This window comes from Zootoca vivipara, chromosome 8 (genome assembly GCF_963506605.1).
Source record: "Zootoca vivipara chromosome 8, rZooViv1.1, whole genome shotgun sequence".
NCBI classification, from domain to species: domain Eukaryota; kingdom Metazoa; phylum Chordata; class Lepidosauria; order Squamata; family Lacertidae; genus Zootoca; species Zootoca vivipara.
Genome location: NC_083283.1, coordinates 86,442,750 through 86,461,761, shown reverse-complemented (window position 1 = coordinate 86,461,761; position 19,012 = coordinate 86,442,750). Strand labels below are relative to the sequence as shown.

At 45.0% G+C, this 19,012-nt stretch overlaps 1 protein-coding gene and 1 long non-coding RNA gene across 5 annotated transcripts in view; one reads left to right on the top strand and one right to left on the bottom strand.

Moving 5' to 3' along the window:
• KIZ (kizuna centrosomal protein) overlaps positions 1-7,247 on the bottom strand; it is a 64,418-nt gene extending 57,171 nt beyond the window's left edge. For 3 of the 4 annotated variants that reach the window (XM_035101282.2, XM_035101283.2, XM_035101285.2), the window contains exon 1: positions 7,097-7,246. In XM_035101282.2, coding sequence (XP_034957173.1) covers positions 7,097-7,200 — 104 coding nt within the window. In that variant the 5' untranslated portion in view covers positions 7,201-7,246. Of the gene's footprint in view, positions 1-7,096 lie in introns of all 4 variants that reach the window. The other variant, XM_035101284.2, reaches the window with a different exon arrangement.
• A 48-nt stretch (positions 7,248-7,295) lies between these two features.
• LOC132592574 (uncharacterized) lies at positions 7,296-12,307 on the top strand. Its single transcript, XR_009558081.1, has 2 exons — positions 7,296-7,452; positions 8,271-12,307. It is a non-coding gene; the product is annotated as an uncharacterized LOC132592574 (long non-coding RNA).
• Positions 12,308-19,012: the final 6,705 nt, after the last annotated feature.

Below are 19,012 nucleotides of genomic sequence, written 5' to 3'. Positions count from 1 at the left end.
CTAATCAACTCAGCATTAGGATGCATAAATTGGAAGCAGTGAGAAGACGAAGATACAAGACATTTTAACTGGCGTCTTAACAGATAAAGTACTGGTAATCAACAAATGAAGAGGGTTGTGTGGGTGGCTGGGTAGCTGGGCTGAAAGGGGCAAGGCAAGATGAAACATACCCTGTGGCATGAATAGCTTGAACAGTTATATAAGCTTATTTATCATATTGGTCAAGGTGCCAGTCAGACTGACTAGCAGCCAGTCTGCAGTATTTCAGATACATGGCCATGAGTGTATTGCCACCTCCATACCATATATCCATACCATACCATACCGTTCACCCTTAAAGCACATAGTTCCTTTGCACAGAATCATGGGAAATGTAAGTTGTTAATAATGCTGGGAATTGTAGCTCAGGGTTTTTTTTGGGGGGGGGGGAGCTATGTGCTTTAAACGTATAGTGTCAATATGACCTAAGTTGTATTGCCACTGAGCACAAACAGGAAAAAGAGACACTGTCCCTAACAGCAACTAATAAACAAAAAAGTAAGTCAAGGCTATATTATTTGTTACCCATATAACTCTATTTTAAAACATTACTGTAATAACATATTTTAAAATCACCAAACCAATAAAAGCAAGTTGTACAAAGACTCTCTGTTCAGGAGCTAAAATTTCAAAGCCAATACTGTAGTTTTCTAAGCCTACTGCTGTTAAACTCACAGCAAAGCCCCCAACATTGGCATCACTATAGACTAAATTCCAAATTGCCAAAAGCATTTTGACCTCATGGCATTCTCCAGTGGCCTGGATGCAAATTATAGCAATCTGATTCCTCCAGCATTCTCAAAGGGTTCAGGTTTGCAGTCATTCACATTGGCACTTAAGATAAGAAGCTTTATAAAGGGTAAATGTGAAACTTTATACCACAGATCTTTTTATCCTTGAACTCTCTATCTCTAGATACACATGGATCTGGACACCCCTATTCAGGTAATCTAAATTTGTGTCCACATGTTGAACAGGAAGGTCTGGGACTGAGTGGGGCAGGGGGCAGGGTAAGCAAGTTGGGCTGAACACAATTGCAATGCTCCCCACAATCAGGAACCCTGCAATTGCCTCTCTGCCCTTGCAAAAATTTAAGAATACATGAATAGGACTACAATTTATGTGATTAAGTGTACAGTACACCTTTGTATGCTTTCTTGTTAACTGTAAAATGATCTGTTAGTAAATATTACTGTCAAAAGTTTAATTATTCATTTTAAAACTTTACCTTTCAAATGGAGTCTACTGTTTTGCTATTTAGAAGTATCATTTGATTTAAATAAATGTATATATGTATGCATGTATATTGTATCATAATGTTGTAATCCAGGTGTATTTTTCACATCTGCTGCTGGGCATGTATAAGCTCTCAATGACATTCCACAAACATTAGCCCTGACTTCCACAGCAGGACTGTAAGATCAGTCTGTCAATCACAAAGTGAAGAATACAGAGACCCATAATTTTTAACCTGATTGTTGATCTCTCCTGCTTCAAGAGTGGAATTTCCATCTCCCAGTAATAGGCAAGAAATTACATTATTATATTGCTCAATGAAAGCATTTTAATTTTCCTTATGAGTAACCTACCTGCTTTATCTCCCCATTCATTGTGCCTGTTTGACCCTGTTAAGAATAAATTCAGTCACAGTTGATATGCATTTGCTATATTCCCATTTCCTGCAATGACAGAATGAAGTGAATCTCTTCTAACTCCCCCCCCCCGACTTATTTTCTAATTAATTTTTAAACATACTGTACTCTTATATGAAATAAGTTTCATATGCAGTAATGTATATGTTCAAGTGCTCATCCTCCGTGCACTTAACTGCTAGTCACCTTGAGGTAGACCTAGCTAAGTTTGGACACGTGCCCATAGATTCTGTGTGAATGGGTCAATCTGAGCTTAGCCCCAAAGACAGGGAAGGATGTGGGTGGTTCAAGTCTCACTAATGTCTTCCTGGGAAAGGAAGGGACATGGAAGTAGGAACAATGCAACCAATTGAGTAAGACTTGAACATGCCCAGGATGGATGGTATAAAACAGGGGTCCCTAGACTACGGCCCGGGGGCCGGATGCGGCCCAATTGGCCTGCCAATCCGGCCCCGTGATGACCCCCGCCGCCCGCCGCCCGCTCTTCCGGCGCGCAGCATGGCAGCGCTCTTCCGGGTCGGGAAAAAAGCGCCGAAAATCCTTTGTGCGCATGGGTATGGGCCTCTCCTGACCCGGAAGAGGTCATTTCTGGTGCACTTCCGGGTCAGGGGAGGCCCATACGCATGCGCACAACGGATTTTCGGCGCTTTTTCCACCCTGGAAGCGTGCCGCTGCGCGCGCTCCCCCATCCTCCAGCCCGCCGCGCAATCGGCGCGGTGGGAACCGGCCCAAACGCCGGTAAGTCTGGGGACCCCTGGTATAAAATATATAGTTGGATGGTATAAAATAGTACAAGATTACCCAGGTACACTGGGGATTATCCTGGTGGGTATGGTATCTCCTGGATGTTGCTGATGGAAATTTGGAATATGTTCACCGGGAGATTTACAGCACCAGAAGAAACCTTTTGCCTACTCAAAAGAAAGCTCCAGGTAAACTGGCAACAAAGTCTAGATGCAAGTTTAAAACCATCCCTTTAACAGAATTTTCTTGCACTGTTTTTACTGCTAGACAGTGGCAGTGACTTCAATACAAGAGCATTATTTAAGAATAGGGTATTAAGAACCTCAATATCGCGTAACTGTATCCATCCACTTAGCTATTAATAGTCAACATTCTTTGAAATGAATCTCAGACGAGCTATGTCAATGAAGAGGCATCATCAAAATGGTTATGTAAAAATTGTATTACTGTATATTCCTGCATATAAGACTACTTTTTAACCCAAGAAAATCTTCTCAAAAGTTGGGGGTCGTCTTATACGCCGGGTCGTATTTCTTATACGGCGAGTATATCCTAAATTCTATATTTTAACTGGAAAAGTTGGGGGTCGTCTTATATGCCCAGTCGTCTTATACGCCGGAATATACGGTACTATATTTTTAAACAAGTGTGCCAATATCATGCCAGTTCAATAATTATACTTCAGCCAGCTACACTATCGTAGTGAGGGGGTCAGACCGCCCCGGCAGCATTTGGGGGGGGCACAGGATGACCCGGACTCGAAGCTTCCTCACGCAGCACCAACCAGCCGACCTCCAGTCTTTTCATCTGAGGAGAGTTGCTACTCCCCCTCCGCCAGAGCGACTGAAGCCACTCAGGTAGTGGCGGCAGCAGTGCACTCCTTTTTTGCCCAGCCTGCCCGACTCTGCCATCTGCATCACAGCACCCGCTCACCTTGCTGCAGAAAGTAATGGTCCTTGGCTTGGAAAAGCTCCATTCTGGGGCAAGAAGGAAAGCATGCTGAGGGAGGGAGATGGCACAGGTGACTATGGGGAGGGCTGCGAGGGGCAGGGGCTGCCGCCTTGCCTCAGCCTGCTGCCAGGTTTACGGGGCACGGCAAAAGGATCTGCCTCGCTTTCCATGCCATGGCCACAAACGTTGAACGAGCCCTTCAGGTGGCGGCTAAGTTCCAAGCAGAGTGATGGAAGCGCAGGCACATCCGGTGCAACACATCCGCCACCTCAGGCAGTGCCTGCCTCCTTCGGCTGTTGCCACCCCTGTCAGGGCTCCACAAAAGCTGGGCAGGTTCCGGCAAGCAAGAGGGAGAGGGAGAGCACCACTGGGTGCGTGACTCCAGTCACCAAGCCCTGCTTTGAAGTTGTTTTATCCTGGAGATAAGCTGCAACCTGAGAGGCTGCGGCAACAGAGACAAACATCCAGGCTCATCCAGAAAAATAAACAAAAGGAAGGGGGGGAGACACTAGCAATATGCTATAGAATGTTGTCCGTTATATTTTATCTGCACATTTAGAATGAATTTCAGGAACCAAAAAGTTTTATAGAAAAATACAACTTTCGAGTTGTCTGGCCCCAAAATGGCAACTAGGTATTCCATTTTTGTGACTACAACCCTGGTTTAAGGAGCCATTTAGTGCCTAGCTCAGGCATCCCCAGACTTCAGCCCTCCAGATGTTTTGGACTACAATTCCCATCTCCCCCGACCACAGGTCCTGTTAGCTAGGGATCATGGGAGTTGTAGGCCAAAACATCTGGAGGGCCACAGTTTGGGGATGCCTGGCCTAGCTCATATACCTGAGATTCTAACACTGGTAGGAAACTTTTTCACATGGTGCCACATTCAATAATAATAATAATAATAATAATAATTTTATACCCCGCCCATCTGGCTGAGTCTCCCCAGCCACTCTGGGCGGCTTCCAATTGAATATTAAAACAATACAGCATTAAATATTAAAAGCTTCCCTAAACAGGGCTGCCTTCAGATGTCTTTTAAATTAGGATAGCTACTTATTTCCTTGACATCTGATGGAAGGGCATTCCACAGGGCGGGTGCCACTACCGAGAAGGCCCTCTGTTTGGTTCCCTGTAACCTCACTTCTCGCAATGAGGAAACTGCCAGAAGGCCCTCGGCGCTGGATCTCAGTGTCCGGACTGAACGATGGGGGTGAAGACGCTGCTTCAGGTATACAGGACCAAGGCTGTTTAGGGCTTTAAAGGTCAACACCAACACTTTGAATTGTGCTCGGAAACGTACTGGGAGCCAGTGTAGATCTCTCAGGACCGGTGTTATGTGGTCCCGGCGGCCGCTCCCAGTCACCAGTCTAGCTGCCGCATTCTGGATTAGTTGCAGTTTCCAGGTCACCTTCAAAGGTAGCCCCAGGTAGAGCGCATTGCAGTAATCCAAGCGGGAAATAACCAGAGCATGCACCACTCTGGCAAGACAGTCCGCTGGCAGGTAGGGTCTCAGCCTGCGTACCAGATGGAGCTGATAAACAGCTGCCCTGGACACAGAATTAACCTGCGCCTCCATGGACAGCTGTGAGTCCAAAATGACTCCCAGGCTGCGCACCTGGTCCTTCAGAGGCACAATTACCCCATTCAGGACCAGGGAGTCCTCCACACCAGCCTGCCCCCTGCCCCCCACAAACAGTACTTCTGTCTTGTCAGGATTCAACCTCAATCCGTTAACCGCCATCCATCCTCCAACCGCCTCCAGACACTCACACAGGACCTTCACCGCCTTCACTGGTTCTGATTTGAAAGAGAGGTAGAGCTGGGTATCATCTGCATACTGATGAACACCCAGCCCAAACCACCTGATGATCTCTCCCAGCGGCTGCATGTAGGGAGAGGACAGAACCCTGAGGCACCCCACAAGTGAGAGCCCGAAAATATGACTCTCACACAGTCCAGAATTCTATCACTTTATTCCATCTCATTCAGCATAATGTATAGAACACCTCAAAGACCTAGCCACCATAACACAGGTAAGCGCATGCACACACACCCCAGAATGAGATGGCAGAATCCTTAAGTGTAAGGAGCATACAGTAAGTGGTGAGCTTCTGCTTTTGAGCACTCCAGAATACACACAAAAATACCTACACATTAAAAAAAATCTCCCCTGCACACCAGACTATAAGACAGCCACATATATATGTGCACATTTTCTGCTTCCAGGGAGATTTTGTTTGGGCAGCAGGAGCAGGACATTAAAATGCATATGCACACACCCAGGGTCACTATCATTAGGCCTACCTGGCTGCTGCCTACAGCAGAGACCTCAGAGGGCCACAGTTTCATACAATTAGGTTTTGCTGTATCTTATGCATTTCTGATAATATTTTACTTTTATTTTATATTTTGAAAGCAGTTTCTTGAAGCTCAAGCTTATTAAAACTTACAATGTTGCAGGCTTGGCAACTATGTCAATTGCCCAAGCATTAGCACTTGACCTGAAGGAAAACTTGTAAAGAGAAAATGAGATGTTGATGTGCCAGGAAATGAAACTTCTGAGAGACTTAAACTTTAACATTGCAATTTGCAAGCTTATTCAAAATGATTTGTGGATGCAAAACATTTTCTTTTGGATTTGAGAAAGGCGATACAATACAGTTGCATTACTTAGTTTTGCCATTTAAAAGAAACTGAGCTGTTTAAAGTTTTGCAGCTTTTTGTTTTTCCTACAAAGCATGTGTTTTTGAAAGCTGAAGCTAGCAATTTTATTTTGGGTGTGGGTGCGTGCGTGCATGCAAGTAGTTAGCTTTGCCTATGGCACACCCAGGCACCAGCGCTTTTGTAGCCTCTGTACACTCTGTCCTGCTGCGCATGTGGGCCAAGCAAGCCTGCACCTCTTGTGGCAGCTGCCACAGACTGCCGTCCCGGTGACATTGCACAGGAAAATATATATTTGAATAGTTGATATTTAAATAAAGCATTGGCATGGTCAGAGGGGCAGCTACCCGCCCATCAATAAATAAAAATACTTAACTAAATGTAGAAACTGTAGAACGATTTAGACACAATGTATTTTTCTGAGCACTTGCGGTGAAAAGAAAGTAATTTAAAACAACTGTTGCTGAGACATTTCATTCCGAAGCTGCTAGACAGAGCCACACAGAGGGGGATGACAGGTGGGCGTCCTGCTCCACACTAAAATAAAGCCTGGCTAAAAAGCAGAGACATCACCTTGCCGACAAAGGTCCTTATAGTTATAGCTATGGTTTTCCCAGTACAGTAGTGATGTATGGAAGTGAAATAAAGTATTTAAATAAAAAGGTAACGAGCGATTCTATAGGGAGCTCCGCGCAAACTCCGCACCTTCGGCCTGAACATCCCCGACAGAAGCCGGCCAGTCGCCTCCTTGGAGCAGCTCCGCTTAGCCCCGGGATCCCCTCGCGTCACCCACCCACACTTTCCGCGCCAAACAGCATTCTGCGGTATGCTCTCATTGGCCCTTGCCTGCCCTAGCGCTTAGCAACGGGGAAGGCAGACTCCGCCCCTCCTCCCACCCCACCTCCGCGCAGGAGGATACGAGGAGTTCTGGACTGTACCAACTGGGTACAAAGGGAGGGGGTGGAGGAAGACGAGGAAAGAAAGCCGTTAAAGCAGGACCTACAGTTTTCCCACGAGGGAGGGTTGGACAGCACGGGCGACCTCACCTGTCCCAGAGATTCTCCCGAAGGCGGCGTACCTGCCCACCGTAACCGTTGTCGCCGCAAGCGGCCGCGGGAGGGCTTGGTGCCCCACGGACGCTGCTGGCCATCGGACAAGCGAGGGAAACGGGGCCTGTCGCCCGCGTTTGTTTTTTGGGGCGTTTCCTATGATACGAGGCCGTGCTCCCGAGGTGCACCGCGGCTAACCCCGCCTCCTCCCCACAGCCAGCCAGTCGCAGGCCAGGCGGAGAACGGAGGCCCCGCCCCTTCTCTTCTTTCGGATTGCGGGGGTGGAGGTGCGTTCCGGCTCGTCTTTACTCGCAAGGAAGCCCTGCAAGGTCCCCCACGGGGCGCCAGCCCAGGTGAGTGTGCCTGGGGTTGGGGCCATGGGCCGAGCCAGGATTTTTTTTGGGGGGGTGGCAGAACCGAATTAATTGCGAGGCGATTGGTCAGTTAGTTATTTGTATTTACTTTTGGGGGGGCAACTGCCCCCCTTGGCCCCGCCCATGGTTGAGGCCTGCCTGCTTCTGTGCGCAGTTACTCAGAAGTAAGCCCTGCCGAATCCAGTTCGGCTTCCTCCGTAGTAAGTGCAGAGCAGAGCTCCTGCGTAAGTTTCCTACCGGAAAAAAATGAACTGGATTTCTTCTTGTTGTTTTTTAAGTGCTTCAATTGGATTGTTTAACCTTGAATTTGCAAGCGTGCTGCCGGATCACGTGCCTTGTTTCCCGCGAGTAAGTCGCATCGAAAGGGGTTTGGTCCCAGGTACCGGTAAGTGTGTGTCAGAGACTAGGGCTTGCCGATCAGAAGGTCGGCGGTTCGAATCCCTGCGACAGGGTGAGCTCCCATTGCTCAGTCCCAGCTCCTGCCAACCTAACAGTTCAAAAGCACGCCAAAAAGTGCAAGTAGATAAATAGGTACCACTCCAGCGGGAAAGGAAACTGCTCTGTGTGCTGCTCTGGTTCGCCAGAAGCAGCTTTGTCATGCTGGCCACATGACCCGGAAGCTGTACACCAGCTCCCTCGGCCAGTAAAGTGAGATGAGCGCCACAACCCCAGAGTCGGTCACGACTGGACCTGATGGTCAGGGGTCCCTTTACCTTTTTAAGTGTTTGTCAAGTGACATTCCTTCCTATTTGGTGTGAACAGTTTGTGCCATGGAATCTTTGCTTGCTGTATTTCAGAGCTGTTGTGTTAGCCCACAGTGCCTCCAAAATAAAATCGTGTCTGGAGAGGAACCAAATGGAGGTCAAACTCAGTGTCCAAACACGTTGGACTAGATGCCCCTCAGGGGCCCTTCCAACTCTGCAGTTCTAATTCTGTGAAGTGGCTGGGCTTGAACTAATTTATTATCACTGCAAACCTGCATTGCGTAGCAGGATTCTACAGTCAGTACATTTCTGCAGTTCTTTTTTATTACTGTGTTCTTAGGGTTTTTTCCAATGTTAGTTCTACTCAAAGTAGGCCCACTGGAATTTATAGACATGACTAAATTTGGTTCATTCATTTTGGTGGGTCTGTTCTGAGAAAACAGTTGGATATAACCTTTACAATAAAGTAGTACAATCAAATGGCTTGTTGAACAATGTCCTCAATCCATCTATCTCTCAAAACTATAGACCCTTCTTGTGTGAAATCGCATTCGACTTCACCAAATCCTGTTGCACAATACAGTACAAGGCAACAGCTACTGCAGAGAGCTATCTACATAAAGGCTGAGCAAATGCACATGAGATCATATACCAAGGAGCAATAATAAAAAAACCACAATGTATAAGAGTACTTAGGCATATTGACAATCCTTTGGATTTATCCTTGGTCAGCTATTGAGTGAAGATAACCTAGGCAGATAGGTGCAGAAGCCAACTACTGCCTGTTTGAACTACTATACCTTGATAATGTGGTATAATTGAGATCTAAAAATAAATTGGGATCTGTATGATTAATACTTGTGTTTGTTTTCTTTTTGGGATAAGAATGGAGATATGGAGGGAAACAGAAGTAGAACAAAATATGTTTAAGACAACTTTATTTTGGGATAAGGGAAGTAACAGCATCATGAGAATGTTAGTAAGTATAATGCATTTAACATTTTACTGGATACTTTTATTTACTTAATCCACACTCAGAATCAATGCTTAGATTTTGTGCCCTGTGGACACAGACATGGGTTTACCATAAAGCCACAGGACAGGAAGAAAGCTGGGAAACCAGCAAGATAATGGAGTGAATTCCCCACATTTTCCACATGTCTAGCCTATTAGCATCTTAAAAAGCAGAGACATCCCCTTGCCAACAAAGGTCCGTATAGTTAAAGCTATGGTTTTCCCAGTAGTGATGTATGGAAGTGAGAGCTGGACCATAAAGAAGGCTGATCGCCGAAGAATTGATGCTTTTGAATTATGGTGCTGGAGGAGACTCTTGAGAGTCCCATGGACTGCAAGAAGATCAAACCTACCCATTCTTAAGGAAATCAGCCCTGAGTGCTCACTGGAAGGACAGATCCTGAAGCTGAGGCTCCAGTACTTTGGCCACCTCATGAGAAGAGAAGACTCCCTGGAAAAGACCTTGATGTTGGGAAAGATGGAGGGCACAAGGAGAAGGGGATGACAGAGGACGAGATGGTTGGACAGTGTTCTCGAAGCCACCAACATGAGTCTGACCAAACTGTGGGAGGCAGTGGAAGACAGGAGTGCCTGGCGTGCTCTGGTCCATGGGGTCACAAAGAGTCGGACACAACTAAACAACAACAACTTTAGCCTATTAAATTCAGCACCAAGTTTAGTCTAGTAGGAAAGGAGAAAAAATCTGGCGCTCTCTGCTTCTGCATGGGAAAATCATAACTGTCTATTGGAGGTCCTTCTGCTTTTCCTTTGGAAAGGGCCACTTGTTGTAATCCCTCTGTCTTGAGAGACAGGAATGAAGTGAAACTACTGGAGAATCACAGTGACTGCAAGGACTGGTAGCTCATAACTGCTGCCTGCTGCATTGTTTTTTCTGCATTAGCAGCAGCAAGGTTACCTCTCCAGGTGACAAGAACCCCCCCCCCCCCTCGGTGCTCTGCTGGTGTTGTCCAAAGGAAAGCAGAGCAATACTTTGGGCACCAGCTTAGCTACAGGACTTGCCCAAAGGAGGCGTACAAGGCACCATCCAACCGTTTTAGGGACGCCACTCTGGATTTGTGTAGGGTTTACTCCTTAGCCTTTTCTTTTCCCAGTGGTGCCCCATAAGGCAGTGGGTGCAGATTTTTGCTCAGGGTTTACACCTGAAGCCTTTCTCATGAATGAGTATAGCCGCAAGGCAGCGGGGAATTAGGATCAGTGTTTTCCTTCTCTTAGATGGGCTCCCTTCCCAGATTGATGAGCCCCATCTGCCCCTCATTTCCCTATACAGCACATGCAGAAACTGCTGTCTTGCCCCATTGGACCCACTATTGATCTTGTACAGTCCCTAATTCATTGGGGTTTTGAGACCCATCGGCTGGCCAGTCGAAGCTGTTTCCCAGGGTATGGTTGCTGTCACATGCTGACAGCCTAGGAGCCACAGGTGAGAGCTGAGTGTAGGGTGGGAACTGAAGATGGACAAACTAATCCAGAAGGAGCACGGCATGTCCCACACCAGAGGTACTACCCAACCCCATATCCCCTGCTTGTATTCAGAGAGAAAAGGCCTGCTTCTGCCTTGATTTCCACAGCAACAAAATCCATTGCTCCTATGCAGAAGTTTCTTCTTGGAGCCTACCAAACTACAGAATACAGACTTTGCTATTCCTTGATAACAACTTACATATGTTCTGATTGATACACTGCTTACAAAATTCCCCACAACAAGCTCTCTGTTGTTTTTTATGCTTGTCTGTTTTTTCACATTGCTTGCCCGTTTTGTCCTGGCATATAATTTATTGCATCTTCTAATTGCTTTACAATGAAAATATAAGGTTCAGGTCTAAGCAAGGAGTACAGAGTAGATAACCACACAGTTTAATATCATTACCTTTATTCCAAAGTCCAGACCGGACTTTAAGAATCAATGCTGATATTCAGTAACTATGATATGCTGTTTATCCATGCTGCTGAAGCAAATTGTGAAAGTGCATTTCAGTCTAGTTTCTCAAGGAGAAGTATTAACCTGCTTATCAATACCCAATACTACTCTCAAGAACAATATTGGTGTGGAAAGCCTGCTTTGCCTTGAATTATCAATTTGATATGTCTTTGTGAGAGAGAGGAATGTTATGTTCATTTGTTATTTCTGCCACCATTATGCCAAAGCACTCACAGTAGTTTACATTTTATAAGAAGAGTTTATATAATCTTAAGAGACATAATTTTAAAAAGGAATCGAGATGAAACAGGAAGATCAGCAAATCCAAGTGCCAACTCTTTCTTACCTAACACAACACAGTACTGTTACATAAGGACCAGGTGGAAGCTTGTTGTGGGGATTATGCTAGGAGGGGAGGAGCTAAATGACAGTTTTTCCGAGCCAAGAACAGTGTCTCACTTCTCTTGTAAGGCTCAGCCAGCTTCCCCAGCGGAACTTGCTGATGGATTAACAGATTCAGTTTCTCAAGTCTGTTTGCCTGCTACTCTCCTGCTGTCTGCTGCCTTGGAAATAAACCTCTTGAGGCAACCACCTCTCCTTGCCTTACTTGGGGTTGCATCAATGCAAAATAAAATTTTAAAGTAGGAGCAGTAAAACAACAGACTATATGCAAGTGGCGGGGAAGGGGGGGGGAATCTGAAAATGGTGTTCTCTGTTGTATCAAGACTCCTTTGCTTTTGGTAAATTGCACCAATTCTGTTACTCTGCAGTTTTGCGGATCATTGATTTGCATAAATTCAACTGTGATCTATATATTTTAAAATGAAATTGTGTTTCTTTGTTTGATTTAACTGTGCGGTCTTATGCACCATTTGGCATACATATAACTACATTTTATTTACCATCCCCCTTTAAATTGGTAGCACTTGTCCTGATGTAAAACACATACAGCAAATTTACATAATGCCCTTATGAGACTTTTCTTAATGAAAAGCCTTAAATTAAAGAGTGCTATAAATATATTAGCAATCAAAGAGCAAATAATAGCAGTGAACGTATCTCTGCAGAGCAGTTGTTGAGATCCATTTCTTACTGTCAGTGTCAGTGCATGGCACACAGTCCTAATTAACATGCTGAATTTAATGTTTAAATTTTAATAAATTTATATGCAATGAAACGCTTTCATTCAGACCTACAGTTCCTTGAAATGAATAATTGCTTTTCTCTGATGTACAAATATATTGTTTTGTTGAAAAAAAAATAGGCATTTTGCATACTGCAGTATCAGTCAAATGAGCTCTGCCAAGTCTTAGTTCAGAAGAAGCTTGTGCTAAAAAGTGTTAAAACTTGAATAACAAGACTATATTGGTTTTAGTCCTCTTCAGCTGTTTTGTAAGAATCTTAGGGACTGGGCAAAGGAATCTCTCAATGAAGAGATCTTCATCCATTTTAGAATAAGTTTGCACATGCTGCTTAGGAACCAAAGATGGTTCATGTTCAGGAGCACTTACTGAAGTGTGTAGAACCTAGAATCAAGCTACAAACAGCTGTTCAAATAATTATCTTTTCAGAGTCATTTCTTCATTGCACATGGAGGCCTGGATCCTTCATGTTGCTAGAATAATTCTATCTATTGTAGTTGTACCTTGCTCTTCCTCCAAGGAGATTAGGAACATAAAGTCATCACATTTTATCCTCAGAACCACCTTGTTTTTGAGGGACAGTGACTTGCCTAAGATCTCCTGATTGGCTAGGAATTTGAATCCAGGTTGCACACTATCTGAAGAAGTGTGCATGCACACAAAAGTTCATACCAATGACAAACTTAGTTGGTCTCTAAGGTGCCACTGGAAGGAAGTTTTTCCAAGTTGCCTACGTCAACAGAAGGAAATTTCATGCAATGGAGGAGATGACTGAGAACCAGATTTGATAGAGTGGGTATTTTAGATTGTATCAAGAGAGGAAAACCTGGTGGGGCTGAAGCCTTAAAGTTGTGGGAGGAACAAGATAAATTATCAGTGTCTATTATCTTGGAAAATCTCACAGATGCCCAAATGATTCACACAAAGGAAAGAGAAACAGCTGCTCAGATGCTTCAGAACTTGGAAAGGCATTTGGATTTAAAAGCAAGCACTCATAAGAAGGACTGTAGAAATCATGTAACACAGTTCCTAACCATTATTGAAAAGATATAAATCTATATAAATAAAAATGTAAGTGTCTGTTTGTAAGTGACCAGTAATCTCCGAAACTACTTGACCAATTGACGTGAAATTTTGACACAATGTTGCGTGCGAATACGGGTGTGTTTCTATATATTGTACGTAGATTGGACAGATGTCACACCTATGGCAGGTAAAACCCTGTTTTGCGGAAAAATTGCGCTATCTGCTAGACGTAAAAGTAACACGCTATAGTAAACATTCCAAGCAGAACTAACGGCAACAGCAGCAGCTCCCTCGCACATTGGAAGCCCTAACCATCTCCATGTTTGACGCTATTTTCAAGGTGGGCCTTATACCTTATGGCGCCATGGGTCAAGGATCCCTCTGCTGCCTCCCACCCCCACGTTTCCCTCCGGGCGGGCAGCACCTGCAGGTCAGCTCCTCTGGAGCAACGGATACTCCATTTTCAGGAGTTGTTGAGAGCCGCCTCAGACCCCCGTGGGCACACCTCTCCCTCTGTGCCCCACCTCCTACAGGCTACCCCCACACCCATCAAGATCCGCTGGGGGAACCAGCCAAAACCTCCCCCAAAATGAAAATACGGTATGTGAGGGGGGAAAGGAGAGGGGTCGGGGTGGAGGCTGACGTGGTGTGGGGGGCAACAGAGAGAGGGGTGTCGTTACGTCATCCACCTCTCCTGAGAAACGGGGGCCCTGACTGAACCACAGCCCTCACCCATTGGGATCTGCTGGGGGGACTGCCCAGAACCTCCCCAAAATGTAAATACGGTACAGTATGTGAGGGGGGAAAGGAGAGGGGTCGGGGTGGAGGTTGACGTGGTGTGGGGGGGAAGATAACATCACACCCCGGGGGCAACAGTGAGAGGAGTGTCCTTACATCATCCACCTCTCCTGGGAAACGGGGGCCCTGACTGAGCCACAGCAACGTGTGGCCGGCATAGCTGCCAAGTTTTCCCTTTTCTCGCGAGGAAGCCTATTCAACATAATGGAAAATCCCTTTAAAAAAGGGATAACTTGGCAGCTATGGTGGCCGGGTACAGCTAGTTTCCTAATAGAAAATGGATGAGGAATGCAAAATTAGTTATTTCCTGGGGTCACTAGGACACAAATTCGCTATGTTTATAGCTCACATGGCTATAACTTTCCAAACTTGCCACTTGGTGATGCAATTGGACACCTGAGAGAGGAAAATGTGAAGAGGAGCAAACACTCTTGAATCAGGAATGGAAATGACACAATTTATGTCTTCCAATCCCAGAAGAGAGTCAAGGCCATATCCAGAAAAGTTGTTTGCTACAGTTTCTACAAAGAGGGATACCTAGCCAAATTTTATAAAGCACTAAAGTCACAGTAATTCCCTGAAAACAAGCAACCAAGACAAAATAAGGGGAACAACAGATAAATCTAACTGCAAATGGTAACGATGAGAAATGAAACAAATGGTTGCTTGATTCTGGGTGTCCTTCACACATGAGTTATGATAAAAAAAAATATTTGGAGTATCTACCATCAGTAGATGGTATTATCCAAATTGCAGAGCACAAAACCATAAAAGTATGTGGCACAGGTCCATGAACCTTAAATTGCAAGCTAAGCAATGAACTGAGAGAGAATCCTGTGTAGCGGGACCTGTATGTCCCACAATTGAAATATGACATGCTTAGTGTGTCTGCTTTGGTAGGCTGTTTAAAAATGGGAAGTGCCAAGTGACCAGAGATGGGGGCACACTTAACTAATGGTGTATATGAGACCAATCTTTCAGGACCCCAGTCTGCAAATGTGGCACACTAATGCCAGAAGGTTAAAGCTGAACCAGAACTTTGGCACAGAACGTCCCCTTTCCATCAATGCTGAGGCAGCCAGCTGTCTCCTGAGCAGGCCTAAGGAAGGCAGGGCCCCTCTACATGGCTGGACGGGGAGGTGAAGGCTCACCTCTCTCAGCTACTTTTGCTGCCGCCCTGCAGCTCCTGTGTGTGCAACTGACTCGGCCCAGTCCAGTCTCCTGAGCAGGGGAGGGGGGAGATTACCCTGACGGAGGGAGGGAGAATAGGAGGAGGAGAAGGTGGAGGCAGCAGGAGCACTCCTGCTGGTGTCTTGTGTGGCAATAGGGTCGTAGGGGTGTTTGGAGCTGCGGGGTGATATGAAGGAAATTAAATCCAAAGTGAACAAAGTGCAGAAGCTGTGGGAGCTGCTGAAGAAGCTGGAAAAACAGAACGAGCAGCTCCACATTTGCAACGCTGGTGGGGCTTCGGGCGGCAGCCCCAAACAGCTCTTTGGCAGCATCCAGAGCAGTGAGGGGTTGGTCACCTGCATGCATCCAGCTATGCCTCTTGCCACAGCCGTTGACAGCCCACTGTTACCTTTGTCACTGTCCCCTGCCACTGCCAGGAAAAGCCCTCTGCTCCTGGAACTCAAGAGTCCCTGCCTCAGCCCCAATGAAGCTGGGCCCAGGTGGCCTCCACCTAGCGAGAATATGGGAGGATTACAGAAATTCAGTAGAACCAAAGAGCCCATGGTGGGCATCACCAGTAGAAATGATGGCTTTGAATAGCCAAATTTTGAATGGGAAATGGCCAGCATATCAAGAATTGATAGTGAGGGGAAAGGATCAAATTAGGCTAAAATCCCCCTCTCGTTTTACCCTTCAGCAGCAAATTTAAGGTCCCCCCATCGTAATTAAAGCCTTCCGTTTCTGATTGCAGTGTTCAGAGATGATATTTGGTGCTTTTGTTTTTGCTTTTTTGTGTTTTTGTTTGTTTGGCTTTTTATTTTTGTGTCTGTGGCTTGTTTTTCATTTTATGATTGATTGATTGTGTGACTGTGGAAATGGATAAAAGCCCCCCCCCTCCAAGCTGACTATCAGTGCAGGTAAGAAAAAAAATATTTTAATTTTTATCATCTACAATACTGTCTTATTTATTTTATAGTGCAGAACATTGATTATTGCTTTCATTTTGTGGATCAATGGTCTCGTTAGTAAAATTCATGTTAAATTGCTGTTTTAGGGGTTGATTTTAAAAGTCTGGAATAGATTAATCCATTTTGCATTACTTTCTATGGGAAAGTGCACCTTGGTTTTGGAACACTTCGGTTTTGGAACAGACTTTCAGAACGGATTGAGAACCTAGGTACCACTGTACTTGACCACAACAAGTAGAGCAGACATTGCAAAAAACGCAGTGGAAATCCTGAGCAGATAATTAGGTAAGCTATCAAAAGAGTTGTGCAGATATCTGATGGGAACTAAGAACTGCAAACTGGTAGGTTACTTGGACACTGATGGACTGGGGACACTAAAGACTAAGTAAATACAGTAGGTGGTTATGTCTTTTTGTTTGGAAATGGTTCCATTTCTTGGGACAGTTGTAAACAAAATTGTGTAGCTTTATCTTCTACAGAATCTGAGTATGTAGCTGCTACTGAGGCATGCAAAGAGCTAGCCTAGCTCAACCAACTGTTGAAGGACTTTAGGCTGGTGTAGGAGAATCCCATTCAGCTGATGGGGGATAAGCAGAGCTGTTTGAAGCTAACACAGATTGAGAAGTTTCATACAAGAACCAAACATATTGGAGTGAAGTACCACTTTGTGTGTGAGGTGATGCAAGATGGACTTGTCGAGTTGACCTATTTGCCATACCAAGGCGATGGCAGATGATATTCTCACCAAACCTCTACATAGATATAGCTTTGAGTACCTTCGAGTCAAGATACCATAGGACTCTGGGTGACTTAATAAAAATTGTACATGCAATTTTTCTATTTGTATGAGAAAGGGTTTGTGGGAGATTTGCATCCAAAACTAACAGTGCATAATTTTGGTGATAACTGCATCTAGGGTCTAACAACCACAGACCTACAAATTTAACAACAACAACAAATTTTATTTATACCCCAGCCGAGACCAGGCTCAGGGCGGCTAACACCAAATATATAATACATTAAAAAAACTTAAAAAATGATTAATTCAAAATACAATTCGAGTCACATTTAAAATCAAAATAAAATTAAGTGGGAACCCACGAATCAGAACCGAAGGGTAAGGAATTAAAAGTTCAAGTTTCTAGACAATTGGATTCAGATCATAGAATGTAATTGGTAGAAAGGGGTCTGTGTGATGTTTTTTCACATGGTGGGAAGGATTAAAGGTATATTAGCCTCCCTCCTCATTCTTCCCAGGATGTGAGATAGGCCAGACATATGTCTGTGCCCATCTGAACCTGGACTCCATTTTAGAAGCTAATTTTGTATTTTGTAACTTAGAAGTAGTTTTTACTGCCTTATTTTGGTTGCTGCTACAGCTCAAATCAACTGAAGTACTTTATGTAAGTACCATATTTTTTGCTCCATAAGACGCACTTTTTTCCTCCTAAAAAGTAAGAGGAAGTGTCTGTGCGTCTTATGGAGCAAATGCATGGTCTTTGGAGCCAGATTGCCCAGGGGCGAAAAGCAGATTGTGCTTTTTTTTTTTTAGGAAGAGCTAAAGAGGGGAAAGAGGGAGTTAAAGGAACCTGCTCAGCTGATTGCAAAAGATTGGGGAGGGAGATAAGGGAAGCTAGCTCCCTTCCAGGCCCTGCCCCCTTGCCCAGGCCTCCATTGTTGAATGTTCTGCAGAGGGAGGCTGCAGCAACATGTGACTGGCTGATTAGATTATCTGTCTGGAAACTAGAAATGGTTCCCTTTCCTTTCCTAAAGAAAATGCAGAATTGTGAGTTGAACCCCATAAAAACAGGATTTTTTCACTTTGCAAGGTAAGCTCAGCAACTTTGAGCTGATCCTCAAAAATGGAGCTTTCCTCCTTTGCAAAAAAGCTGCAGAACTGTGAGCTGATCCCAAAAAAAACTGGGATTTTCCCATTTGCAAAAGAAGCTGCACAACTTTGAGCTGATCCCAAAACAACAGGGCTTTCCCCCTTTCCTCCTCTAAAAATTAGGTACGTCTTTTGGTCAGGTGCATCTTATGGAGCAAAAAATATGGTAAATACTTTTTATGTTTATTCTACAGTCTGTTGCCTGATTGTTTTATTAAAGGGGTAAGAAGGCTAAACAGCCTACCTCCCAGAGTTTCCACTTAATGCTGCAAAGGATGGTGATCTAAACTCTGCTTAGCAAATGTTTTAATTCTAAACACTAAGCCAATCACTTTGAATGCTTCACTGACAGACATGAGTAACAGGAAGGATTGTTGCATTGGCATCCGTCTGTCTTGCGAGACAACGGAGTGCGACTCCGGAGGTGAAGTCAAACCACTGTGTTAGCAGTACCAAAGTGACCTCCTCACCATAGTACAAGCCTGAGCAGTGTGTATGGAGGTCCTGGGCTGACCAGATAAGACTTCCCCCCTTTTTGGCCTTGCTGATATGGCCCAAAGGTAAGCAGAGCAATAAGTTTGGCACCAGCTACAGGAGTTGCTAGAAGGAGGTATAGAAGATGCCACCCAACTCCCCTCCAGATTTGCATAGGGGTCAGCAACCTTTTTCAGACGTGGGCCAATCCATTGTCCCTCAGACCATGTGGTGGGCCGGACTATATTGGGGGGGGGGGGGAAATGAACGAATTCCTGACCCACAAATAACCCAGAGATGAATTTTAAATAAAAGCACACATTCTACTCATGTAAAAACATGCTGATTCCCGGACTGTCCGTGGGCCAGATTGAGAAGGCGATTGGGCCAGATACGGCTCCCAGGCCGTAGGTTGC